Source organism: Narcine bancroftii, chromosome 1 (assembly GCF_036971445.1).
Source record: "Narcine bancroftii isolate sNarBan1 chromosome 1, sNarBan1.hap1, whole genome shotgun sequence".
Lineage (NCBI taxonomy): Eukaryota > Metazoa > Chordata > Chondrichthyes > Torpediniformes > Narcinidae > Narcine > Narcine bancroftii.
Window position 1 is genome coordinate 46836706 of NC_091469.1, and position 13700 is coordinate 46850405.

The window sequence follows — 13700 nt, forward strand, 5'->3', positions numbered from 1 at the left end:
AGAGGGTCCTCCTTGCTATACCCAACTACAAATTGTTGTGTCATCTTCAAACTTACTTCATAGGAGCCTGTAACATAAGACTACTGTTCGTGCGAATGAGACAATGCCTACTAATTAAGGAATATTTACAGAGTGAAATCAGAAACAGAAAATATTGGGAATATTTAGGAGTATTTAGGGAGGAGAAAAAAGTAAAAATTTCAGATCAATGACCTTTTATCAAAAAATATACAGCATTTATGACCATCAAATCAGTGCAGAGTCTTGCTGGTTATCAGCTTTCAGGAATGATTGGAGAGCCTTTTCTATGCACCACTAGATGCTCCATTGGATGATGTGAGCAACTGGTATTGGTCTTAGTGGGCAAAACAGGAGTGGCAATTCTAGAGCAGGGGAAATCAGGTCAGTGGGAACTGGCTCATTCTATTTCAAATAAATAAGACAAAATCCAGTTCAATAACTATAGCCTGATCTCACTCACATCACCATACAGCCTACAATTGCTTACATCTCATTCTCAAACAGTATTTCTATGCATTGCAAGCAATGAGTAAACTATGCTTGAATCTGGAATGGGCATTTACCCAGATTTCACAGAGTGATTTTGCATAATTAAATATTAAAATTCACAAAGCCCCAAATCTAATTTCTTGCATTGATTAAAGCTACATGCCTGTCTTCCAAATCACTGACAAAAATAAAAGATACGAAACAGTTTACCTTTGTGTTTGAATTCATGTTTCTTTAAGTTGTGCAATCTAATCAGGATCTGAAGATAAAACAGGCAGTGAATTTTATGATCACGACTTTCTTCATCATGAGGTAAAGATTTAAGCGATTCCAGAACAAAGGATGAGTAGCTGAAAAATAAAGAAAAAAAGCTTTCCTATTACTCAGGTAATAAGTTGCAAACCATTCCAATCTCACCAGCCCAAAATTCTGCCACTGATTTGCTTTAAAAAAAATGATAGTATAGTATGTAAACAGAAACACCTTGGAAACCACAGGCATCAGAATGCATAAATTGGCCATAACTTTTACTATAAAAATCCACTCCACAAATGGGGAATTCAGGCCAATGGCATCACAACTGTCCCTGTAAACATCAAGTGTCACAGTTAGCTGCTTCATTCTAACAATGTCTTCTAAACTTACTTGCCAGTTTGTGCCAACTTCTCAGCTTCTTCTGCAGTGCTAATCTTCAGTGACTCACAGGATGGCCTAATTGCTTGATACTCAGTCGTTGAAATGACTTACCATGAATTAAGGAGCCATTCACACAGGACAAAATTGAGAATCTTACTGAATGTAAAGAAACTGTGTCCAATTTTTCCACAATCGATGAAACACAAGTATATACAGATTACAATAAAACAGATATCCTGCTAACTTGTTTGGAAATCCCAATGATTCAGCATCTGGGAGACTGGGTACAATTTCCATTTAAATGCATCAAGGCCTATCTTCTAGAGATCTCTTGAAACTGATTGGGACCCATTCCTTTGTTCCCTTTAACCTCATCAGAACATTGATTTCAGAATTCCCTATAATCTGATCAGGACCCCACTTTCTGCGCTCCCTTTAAATGAGCAGGGGTCTGTTTCTCACAATCCGTTTAAACTGATTGTGCTTCCTTTAAAATCATCAGAATCCAGGTTTGCCACACACTCTTAAAACTCACCATCAATTTTCTCTGCTTCCCTTAAATTCACCCCATTCACTAATCAATGTATACTAAGCAACATCTTTTTAAAAAAAGGTAAATTAAAACGGTGTTAGGATATTAACATACAATAACTGAACAGGACAATATCAAATAGTCCAAAATAATCTGCCAGTCTGGAGCCACTGGAATTCAGTTTAGAGTTTTCCTGTAAATATATATTTTTGCAAGATGTCTCACCATCACAATTTTTGCATTGATTAAATTATCACAGGCTAGACATTGTTCTGCCCTTTCACATGGTTCCTTTTTAAATCCAACATGGATTCCAATTCCACTGTTGTAGGAGTCACAATTCTGCCCCTAACAACCATCTTAATTAAAAAAACTAATCTAATCTCTCAATTTTTTTGCTGATGATTTTAATTTTAAAACCAATTCATAGAAAATATCAAAACTGCTCAATTTTGAAATAACTCACCTTTGTTTTAATATAAAGTGCAACAGCTAATGACAATGAGTTTACTGTCATATACATTGTACAATATACAGACGCATGAAATTCTTACTTGTACCTGAACAGGTACCTAGTAAAAAAAAATGCACACTTAAAATGGCTACAATAGTATACTTAATTGAATTAAAAATACTAAACAAGAGCATTATATTCACAATCATACAAATGCAAAAAAAAAAGTGACTTAGCAAAAGTGCGGACAACCCTTTTGTGATACTGGAGCGGCAACTGATTAGTGTGACAAAGGGAGATTTAAGAGATTATTGGAAATAAACTGGTCTTGAACTGAGAAATGCTGGTCTTCAGGCTTCTGTACCTTCTGCCTGAAGGTAACAGTGTGATGATGTTGTGACCTGGGTAATGGGGTCCTTAATGACACTGGCTGCCTTCTTGAGGCAGTGCCTCACAGAGATCTCTTCAATAGGTGGGAAGTTGGGGCCTGTGATGGACTTAGGTACATTTGTTACATTCTGGAGCTTTCAGGTCCATATTCCCAAACCAGGCTGTGATGAAACCTGTCTGTAAACTTTCTACAGTGTACCTGTCGAAGTCTGATGGAGTGAATTCAAAATAAAATTTAAATGATGACGCTAAATCTCTTTACCTTCCTTAGAAAATAGCAGTGTTGTTGTGTCTTCTTCATGATTGCCTTGATGTGCTAGCTACAGGAGAGGTTTTCTGAAATATGGACTTGCAGATACTTTAAGGTTCTGACTCTACCCTTCCATTCCATCAATGCAGACACGTGGTCTGTCCTTCCTAAAATCTCCTTGGTGATCTTGAGAGCAAGAATGTTGTTCTGGCAACACCCAACCAGATTCTCAATCTTCTGACTCATCATTTCCAGTTATTTGGCTCATCATTTCCAGTTCCACGGTATAATTTTGGATAAATGCTTTCAATACTATTTTACCATTGGTGAAATAAAGCTTGCACATTTTAATAATCGTAACAAGAATTTTGCCCTCTATGTTCTAACACTGAACCCTATATTGCTGTTTACATTCTTCCATACAGGAAATATATTATTCAATCTTAGATTTCAACTTTTAACCAGAAAAATATCCAAATGTAACCTTCTATTACACCACCATACAGATTCTCCCTGACTTACGACCGAAATGGGGACTGAAGAATCTGTTGTATCTCGGAATGGACATGTTGGAATTGTGCACACATGAGGAGTACTGAAGTCTTAAAGCAAGCTTTTTAATTAAATCTTTTTTTCATTGTAAATTTGACAATAACAACTTAAAGCTTTCTGAATTTGTCGTCAACCGTAGCAAATCTTTCCACATTCTGGTCCACGTTTACCTTGTTAGTCAGCATTCTGGGGTCCCGGGGCTGGGCACGGCCATCTTGATTCCTGTGCACATGCACAAATCTTCAGTTGGCACATGCACTTGCCTTCAATGGGTTCGCGTATTGAATTTCAGTTGGCGCATGCACATGCCTTCAGTGGGTTATTGCAGTTTGGATGGTGCATGCACGGGACTGTGACGATATTGAAATCACACCCTTAAATCTCACATATGCACCAACCAAACTCCAGTATGTGAACCCACTACGCATGCACAGTAGGTTTGCGTATTGGAGCTTGGTTGGCGCATGCGTGATCCTTCAGTGGGCTTGGGTTTTGGAATTCAGTTAAGCGCACTGACAATATTGAATTTCCATCCTTACTCTTGTACACACCTACCAAAGACTTCTGCATTTGCACAAGAATCAAGATGGCTGCGACCAGCCCTGGACTGCTGACTAACAAGAACATACATTTTGGCTCTTACATGCCCTGCATCCCTGTAACACTTTATGAAATACAACATAAACCTGATAAATTTTATCTATTTTTAAAATTCAGTTGTATGTGCTGATGGTCATAGGTTACATAGATCATAAGTCTCGGGAACTACCTATAACTTAAACATTTTGCTCATTTTTAAGCATGTATTTTTTAAAAACTCTCATCTGCCTCAAAAGAATTAACTTAGAATTTCTAAAGTTCACTGTGTAGCTTCCTCCACCTACCACCCCCCCACCACGCATTTCCTTTTACTCAGACCTGAGGAGAAGGGGCACCTGGATAGAAAATTGAGTAAATTTTATTTACTCAATTGCCAAAATATAGGGTGCTGTGTTCTGGGCTACTGTATTCATTACTTATAGAAAAGGTTTAGACTTTGAAATTACAAGTAGTTTCAACATTTTCAGATGACACATTTGAAATGACTAAGAAGTACAAGACAATGTTGGCAAATAAGCTCCAGTGTAAATAGATGCAATTTTGAAAGGAAGAGTAACAAATTATTTGAAAAATGTGTCAAAAGAGCAAGAAAAGAGACGGTTATGGACCTACACTATAAGTAACAATACAAGTTAATAAGAGTCATTTAAAAAAAAAGCACCTTTGTTCATTTCCAGAGTGAAAGAATTAAAGCCAAAGTTAATGTACAAAATCTGGATTCGATTACACATGGAACACGACTGTGCAAATATGTAAAATAAAACTCTATTCTTGGTGTGTCGATCAGAAAGACAAATTCAACCATTGTCATGGTCTGCACTATATTAGTGAAGAGCAACCCACAAGTTAGCACAGGTTTAACATTCAACAAGGATACGGTCCTCAAACTTGTAAACATCTTCAGGCTTTTGTGCATCAGCGTGGCAAGGTGGAAGGTAGACTGACCTCTCCTGTGACTCAAACTGAGTTGCTTCATTGGTCAAAGCTTCCAAAAAATAGAATACAGCAATATATTACAATCAAAATAATACTCCACTACATTCTGTAGTAAAGAAAAAGAGTAACTATTTACTCACATATTCATTAAAAATATGATTGAAAAAAATCTAAGCATTTTGCTAACTTCTACTTTCATAGATATTTTAAAAAATAAATGCGGTGAAATAGTCTTTGGCCCTGGATGGTGAATGGCAACTTTCGCTAGTAGTTATAAAGATTGATTTATGAAGGCCAATATGCCAAAAACTAAGTATTGAGTACAGGAGCTGGGATGTTATGGTAAAGTTGTATAAGACATTGGTGAAGGCAAATTTTGAGTAATGTATGCAGTTTTGGTCATCTAACTGCAGGAAAGATATCAAAAAGATAGAAAGAGTGCAGAGATGTTGCCCGGACTCCAGGAACTGAGTTAAAGAGAAAGGTTAAACAGGTTAGGACTTTATTCCCTGGACTGTAGAAGAATGAGGGGAGATTTGATAAAGGTATTAAAAATTATCAGGGGAGTAGATAGATAGGCTTTTTCCACTGAGGGTGAGATACAAACCAAATGATATGGGTTAAGGATGAAAGGGGAAAAGTTTACGGGGAACTTCTTCACATAGAGAGTGGTAGGAGTGTGGAACGAGCTGCCAACTGAAGTGGTGAATGCAGGCTCCATTTTAACATTTAAGAAGTATTTGGACAGGTGCATGGATGGGCTATGGACTGAGTGCAGGAAGTGGGACGAGGCAGAAAAATGGTTCGGCATGGACTAGAAGAGCCGAAGGGGCCTGTTACTGTGCATTAACGTTCTATGGTTCTCACTGCACCTATAGTCTGCCACCTGAATCAGAATTAGAATTTATTGTCTTGAACAAGTCACGAAATTTAGTGTTTTGTGGCAACATCACAGTGCAAATATACATCTAAACCACCTTACAACAATAAATTAAAAATAGTGCATGTAAAGTAAAGCAGTGTCTTTGCTTCACTGATTATTCAGAAATCTGATGGCAGTGGGGAAGAAGTGTCCTTGTGCCACTAAGGGCTCATCTTTAGGCTCCTCTATAGTAATAGTAGCAGGGTGAAGAGGGCATGGCCTGGGTAGAGGGAGTCTTTGAGGATATAGGTTGCTTTTTTAAAGACACTGTCTCATGTAGATGGCTTCAATGGAGTGAAGTCTGATGCCTCTGATGTCACAGGCCGAGTTAACAACCCTCTATAGTTTATTCTTGTCCTGAGAGTTGGCACCTCCGTACTAAGCAGTGATGCAACCAGCCAGAATGCTCTCCAGTGTACACCTGTAGAAGTTTTTAAAGAGTCTTCGGTGGCGGACCAAATATCCTCAAACTCCTCACAAACAAAGCTGGTGGCGGGCCTTCTTCATGATTGCATCGACATGGAGGCTCCAGGACAGATCCTCGGAGATGTTGACACCCAGGAATTTGAACTTCTTGATCCTCTCCACTACTGAGACCTTGCTGAGGACTGAGTCATGTTCCATTGACTTCCTCCTGAAGTCTACAATCATCTCCTTTGTTTTGCTAATGTTGAGCGCAAGGTTGTTGGTGTAACACCACTCAACAAGCTGACCTAACTCCCTCCTGCACGTCTCCTCATTGCCGTTTATGATTCTGCAGACAACTGTAGCGTCATCGGCAAATTTGTAGATAGCATTGGAATTGTGCCTGGCCACACAGTCATGGGTGTATGAGTAGAGCAGTGGGCTTAGCACGTATCATTGAGGTGCACCTACGTTGATAATCAGTGAGGAGGAGATATTGTTTCCAATTCCTACTGACTGTGATCTTCTGATGATGAATGAAGTCAAGGATCCAGTTGCAGAGGCACAAAGTTTGTAGCTTCTTAATTAACACTAAGGGAATAATGATGTTGAAGGCTGAGTTGTACTCAATAAAGAACAGCTGTATGTATGAGTTCCTATTTTCAAGGTAATCCACAGCTGAGTGGAGAGCCAGCGATATTGCTTCTGCTGTGGAGTGATTATGACAGTAGGCGAAATGCAGTGGGTCCAGTCCTTTACTTGTTTCATGTTAATTCTGGCCATGATCAGCGCCTCAAAGCATTTCATCACAGTAGATGTGAGAGCTACTGGGCAACAGTTATTGGGACAGCTCACTCTGCTCTTCTTGGGAATCAGGAAGATTGATGCCGTTTTGAAGCAGGTGGAAACCTCTGACTGCAGCAATGAGAGGTTGAAAATATCCATGAGCGTTCCAGCTAGTTTGTTGGCGCAGATTTTCAGGACTCTGCCAGGTATGCCATCAGGGCCTGATGCCTTGCAAGAAGAGGATTAACCCTCTTGAATGATGTTCTGATGATGTCCTCAGAGACTTAATCACGCCTTTGCAAGAGTTCTGGTAGGCATTGTTTGTTTCTCCTTCTCAAAGTGGGCATAGGTGTTCAGCTCATTGGTAATGAAGCATCACAGCCATCTATGGTGTTCTTCCTCACTTTGTAGGCTATAACAGCCTGCACTCCCTGCCATAGCTGTTGTTTATCTGTTTCTAGCTTCCTCCGGAATTGCCACTTTGCTTCAGAGATGGCCTTCCACAAATCGTACCTAGACTTCTTGTAGTTATCTAGATCTCCGGCCTTAAACCCCCTTTATCTCGCCCTCAGCAGGTTGCGAATTCTCAGATTCATCCAAGGTTTGGGAACACCCGGTACTGGCGAGTGGGTACACACTCGTCCAAGCAGGTCTTGAAGTCAGTGACACCTGTTGCATACTCATTCCAGTCTATGGATGAGTTCTTGAATGTGTTCCAGATCACCAATTCAAAGTAGTCTGTAGATGCTCCTCCAACTCCCTCAACCATACTTTAGTTGCCATCACCACTGGTGCTGTGGTCCTCAGTCTTTGCTTGAATGTTGGGAGTAGAAATACAGCCAGGTGATCAGACTTACTGAAGTGTGGTCACGGTAGGCATTCTCATGGTGCTGTATCAGTGCTCTTGTGTTGGCTCACATGTCATGTTGGCGGTAGTTTGTCAGTGACTTCTTCAGGTTGGTCTGATTGAAGTCTCCAACAATGACTGCTTTGAGAAGAAGAACCAAACAGTGCCTACTTGAATCCCTTAAAAGGTTGAGGACCCTGTGATATCTGTCTCTGAGGGCGACGTCAAAACATCATTCATAGGGTGAACCCTCGCAAGGCGTCAGGACCTGGCGCCATATCTGGCAGGGTCCTGAAACTCTGCACCAACCAACTATCCGATAATTCACAGACATTTTCAACCTCTCATTGCCAGAGTCAGAGGTTTCCACCTACTACAAAAGGGCATCAATCATCTCTGTACCCAAGAAGAGTAGTGTGAGCTGCCTCAAGGACTACTGCCCAGTAGCACTAATTTCTGTGATGAATGCTTCAAGAGGCTGGTCATGGCCAGAATTTACACATACATAAGCAAAGATCTTGACCCCAAGCAATTCCCCTATCGTCACAATCACTCCACGGCAGTTGCAATATTTCTGGCTCTCCACTCAGCTCTGGATCACCTCGAAAACAGCAATTCATACATACAGCTGCTCTTCAACTATAGCTTAGCCTTCAATACCATTATTCCCTCAGTACTGGTCAAGAAGCTACAAACTCTATGCCTCTGTACTTCTACCCCCATCCCGCAACTGGATCCTTGACTTTCTGATTAGAAGACCACAGTCAGTACAAATTGAAAACAACATCTAATTCTCATTGATCAACACAGACACACCCAAGGATGCGTGCTTATCCCACGACTCTACTCATTATACACCATGACTGTGTGGCCAGGCACAATTCTAATGCCATCTACAAATTTGCTGATGACACCACAGCTATCAGCAATATCACAAACAACAAAAAGGAAGTGTACCGGAGGGAGATAGATCAGCTCGTTGAATGGTGTTACGACAATAACCTTGTGCCCAATGTTAACAAAACCAAGAAGATGATTGTGGACTTCAGAAGGAAGTCAGGTGAACATGATCCAGTCCTCATTGAGGGCTCAGTAGTGGAGAGTGTCAAGAACTTCAAATTCATGGGTGTCAACATCTCCAAGGATCTGTCCTAAGGTGTCTGAGGAGATTTGGTATGACACTGAAGATTCTTGAAAACTTCTACAGGTGTACCATGGAGAGCATTCTGCCTGGTATGGAGGTGCCAACTCTCAGGACAAGAATAAATTACAGAGGGTTGTTAACTCGGCCTGTGACATCAGAGGCACCAGTCTTCACTCCATCGAGGATGTCTATGAGGCGTATCCTAAAAAAAGCAGCCTCTATCCTTAGAGACCCCCACCACCCAGGCCACACCCTCTTCACTCTGCTACCATCAGGAAAAAGGTCGAGGAGCCTAAAGATGAGCACTCAGCGGCACAAGGACAGCTTCTTCCCTGCTACCATCAGATTCCTGAATAATCAATGAAGCAAAGACACTGCCGTACTTTTTGTGCACAACTATTTTTTTTAAATTTATAATAATGCTGTAAGATTGTAACAATATGAATGTTCGCTCTACGATGATGCCGCAAACACTGAATTTCATGACTTATTCATGATAATAAATTCTGATGGCATCAGAATGTGCTGTCTCATGGCTGTTAATCACAGTGTTCCAGTGCCAGCTTGACATTAGCCTAAGAGTGTACACTGTGACCAGGAAGATGGCGGTGAACTCCCTCTGTAGGTAGAATGGGCAGCACTTATTCGCCAGATGTTCCAGGTCAGGGGAGCGGGACTGGGACATAACCATCACATTTGTGTACCATGATGAATTGATGATGACACAAACTTGGTTTTTCCTGATGCCACTGTCCGGTTGACGCAGTGGAGGGTGTAGCCCACGGGCTGTAGCTCCACATCCACATTTAACCATGTTTCTATAAAGCACTCCCTGATGTCTCTCTGATGAAGACTGGCATGGAATTCATCGAGTTTGTTCTCCAAGAATTGTACATTGGCCAGGAGGATGGTAGGGAGCAGAAGCCTCAGGGCCCAGCATCTCAGCTCAACTTGTAGCCCCACTCTGCATCCACGTGCTCGGGTCTTCTTTACGTGGCCCATGAGTTTGCTGCTAGTAATTCCCATAGTGTTTAAATTGTCTACGTGATGTCCACTTAAATCTCCCACAATGTTTAAATGGACTGAGCATCTGCTGTTTGAAATTCCCACAACGTTTAAATGGCCCGATCACTGACTGTTTAAAACTCCTGCTGTGTTGAAATTGCCTGAGCACCGATTGTTTAAAGGTCCTGTGGTCCGACGGAGACTGCCAATTCTTCCAATACCGAGGTATGCTTGCAATTTTAGGATATCCTTATTTACGGATAGGCTTGAGTTTATGGTTCTGAGGTTGAATTTTAATAGTTCTGAACAGGAATATTTAATCATTCCCGTCAGAGCTGCACATAAAGAAGCCCCACTGTAAGACACCATTTTTTTCCTTGCTAACATGGAGATTGATGGTAGTACCTAAATGGCCTTCCCGAAGTTGGTTTCCCGTACTCCTTAGGCTTATGGTGGCGAGTCCGTTGATATTCACGAAAAGCAGAGGGCTGCTAATCCAAACAGTGTCCAGGACTCTGAGCAAGAGATGATGAATCACCTCCTGATCAAAAGATTTATAAAAGGAGTGTTCCACTTGCGTCCTCTGGTACCCAGATATAAAGATATTTTGGACGTAAAGATTGTTTTGGACTATCTGGGGAGGAGTCAGGTGATGGAGTAGTGGCCGGACGGTGAACTCCAGCCCTCTCCAGAAAAGTCGGGAAAAACAAGAGAAAACACAAAGGCACAGAAATAAAAGTTACAGAAAAGTGAGTATAAAGGTGGAAAGAAGATGGCGACAAAAAAAGAAAAGTCGAAAGCAACGGTAAGAAGAGAGGAAGAGAAGACAAAGGAGGAAAAAGGTGAAGGCCTTACCTGTCCGAAGAGGCCCGCTGCGGAGAGAGAAACCCGCTCCCTCAGGTCGGTAAATAATGGACTACAAAAATGGCTCGCAGAGCCGAGCAAAAGTGCGCAACCGCGCATGCGCGAAACTTCGCGCATGCGTGATGCGAATGAAAAAAAACACACCGACGGGAGGGGGGACCAGCTGGGGAGTCGATCTCCACAGCCGGCAACGACAGCTGCAGAACACCTGCAGCAAGAAGAGACCACAGAAGACAATAGAAACAAGAAAGAAGAGGAGGAAAGGGCAACAAAGAAACAACAGATGGTCAACCCAGAGGAAGAAGAAGAGGAAGAGTATGGTGAAATAGAAGAAGAAAAGATAGGCAAGGTAAAGGATATACTTGCTCTTATTAAAGGATACATGGAGTCATTTAAAGAATGGCAAACACAGGAATTTAAGGATTTAAGAAAAAGAATAAACAACACAGAAGAGAAAATAATTAAAATGGAGATGACCTTAACAGAAATGGGAAAGAAAATGGACAAGATGGAAGAGCGGGCAGTAGCAGCAGAAATGGAGGTAGAAGACTTAAAAAAGAAATTGGAGAAATCTAATAAAAAACTAAAGAGACACAAGAACTACTAGCTCAAAAAATAGATACAATGGAAAACCATAACAGAAGAAATAACATAAAGATAGTGGGCCTTAAGGAAGATGAAGAAGGCAAGAATATGAGGGAGTTTATAAAAGAGTGGATCCCTAAGACCCTAGGATGTCCAGAACTACAGCATGAAATGGAAATAGAAAGGGCACATAGAGTATTGGCCTCTAAACCACAACCACAACAAAAACCAAGATCTATTGTAGTAAAATTCCTAAGATATACAACAAGAGAAAAGGTACTGGAGAAGACAATGGAAAAAGTAAGAGAGGGCAACAAACCACTGGAGTATAAAGGGCAAAAAATCTTCATTTATCCAGATATAAGTTTTGAACTCCTAAAGAAGAGAAAAGAGTTCAATACAGCAAAGGCGATTTTATGGAAGAAAGGGTATAAATTTATACTAAAGCATCCAGCGGTATTGAAAATATTTATTCCAGGACAACAAAACAGACTATTCTCGGATCCAGAAGAAGCACGAAAATTTGCAGAACAATTACAAAAATAGACTGAGGGAGGAAGACGGGTAATGAGAGTTAAAATGATCACGACTGATATGTATGTGGGTAAAGACAAAAATAGACTGAGGGATGAAGACGGGTAATGAGAGTAAAAATGATCACGATTGATATGTATGCAGGTAAAGAGGTATAAGAGTGAATAGAGACAATGTGCATACGTGAATGTATCTGTACTTAGAGGAAAATATAGATAGTATAGACAAGAATTAATAAGGGAAGGTAATGGAATAGAGAGAATAAGGAGGGAATTAAAAGAGGGACCTTTGTGACATATGAAAAGTGAAATCTTTTCTGGGGGAGGCGGGGTGGGGGGAAATAGCGGTCACTGCAAAATCAGTTGACGCTTGCGAGTGGATTCGCAAATCCAAATGGAGAGGGGAGATGTGGTTGTCCGACAAGGGATAAAGGACAACTCAGGAGGGGAAGGGGAGATTGGGGATAAATAAGATAGAAATAGGAGAATAAGGAAAATGTTAGATGTTGTAGGAATGTTGTCTTATAAAGAGTTGAAAATAAGAAAACAGAAATGGAAAAGGAAGAAAGGTAATGATGGAAAAACGGAAAGAGAAGATAAACAAAATATAAAAGGGCTACGCTGAACTATATGTCTTTAAATATTAATGGAATACATAACCAAATTAAAAGGAAGAAACTACCAAATTTAAATGAATAAATGTATTCCATTAGAAAAAATAACATATTGGTTAAGAAATAATATTGAAATATTCGAACAAGTATAGGAGCCTTACATTAAATACAATAGCGAAAACCTACCGGGGACAAACATTACCTAAGTTGATGGAAGGAGAAGGAAAGAAAAGAATGGACTCAGTAGAATTTCTGGTGTAATTTTGTTGAATGACAACATTGTCTGACTGGCTTAATGCAACCTAGATTGTATACCTAAAATGGATGAGGGGGGGGGTGGGGAGAAAAAGTCACTGTATATGTGTGAAAAAGAAATAGTGTATATCATGGCTAATGTGATTTATGGTGTGAAAAATAAAAAAATTTATTAAAAAAAAAAAAAAAAAGATTGTTTTGGACTATCTAAGACTACCGTCATCAACTTCCAGTTTGGATTTACGTAGCCTATCCCATAAATTGATAATGCTGGTGCCCTTGACATCGGCCCAGAGGGTACAAACTTTGTCTCACATTTATATGGACTACATCCATTGGGAGGAGGACTGTGTAAGCAAAGTTATAGGTATTTTGAAACATAACAGGCAAGGGAGAATTGGGACAGAATTTTCATTGTATGCATACGGGGAAGATGAAAGATTATGTGTATTGGATTGTTTAAAGAGATACGTTGTATGTTCAAAACATATTAGACTAAATGAGAAATACCTCTTTATATGTTTTAAGAAACCGCATCAGCGGGCTACCCCCCAGACATTGGCCAGATGGCTGCAGGTCATGAGAGTGGCTGGAGTAGATATTTCTCAGTTTGGGTCCCATTCAACTAGAGCGCCAGCAACCTCAGCAGTCAAAAAGGCTGAGGTCTCTATATGGGATATCCTTCGCCAGGCGGGATGGAGCAATGAGAGAAACTTTAATAGATTCTACAATAAACCTTTAAACTCAAAGGGGCTGAGTTTCATGGCTTTCATCCTACACGCGGCAGATTGAACAAGACCGCAGGAAAGGGACCCATTGACCTGATTTTGGTCTGTTGGACCACCCGAAGGGGATGAGCCACTGAGCTACAAACTCTCAC

The 13700-nt window shown here is 40.6% G+C and overlaps 1 protein-coding gene across 1 annotated transcript in view; it reads right to left on the reverse strand.

Moving 5' to 3' along the window:
- Positions 1-13700, reverse strand: part of polr1e (RNA polymerase I subunit E) — a 39484-nt gene that overhangs the window by 12163 nt on the left and 13621 nt on the right. The window contains exons 7-9 of the mRNA XM_069925815.1: positions 4802-4909; positions 1156-1252; positions 721-860 (exon numbers count right to left, since the gene is read on the reverse strand). Of these exons, the coding sequence (XP_069781916.1) occupies positions 721-860; positions 1156-1252; positions 4802-4909 (345 nt within the window). The remainder of the gene's footprint in view (positions 1-720; positions 861-1155; positions 1253-4801; positions 4910-13700) is intronic.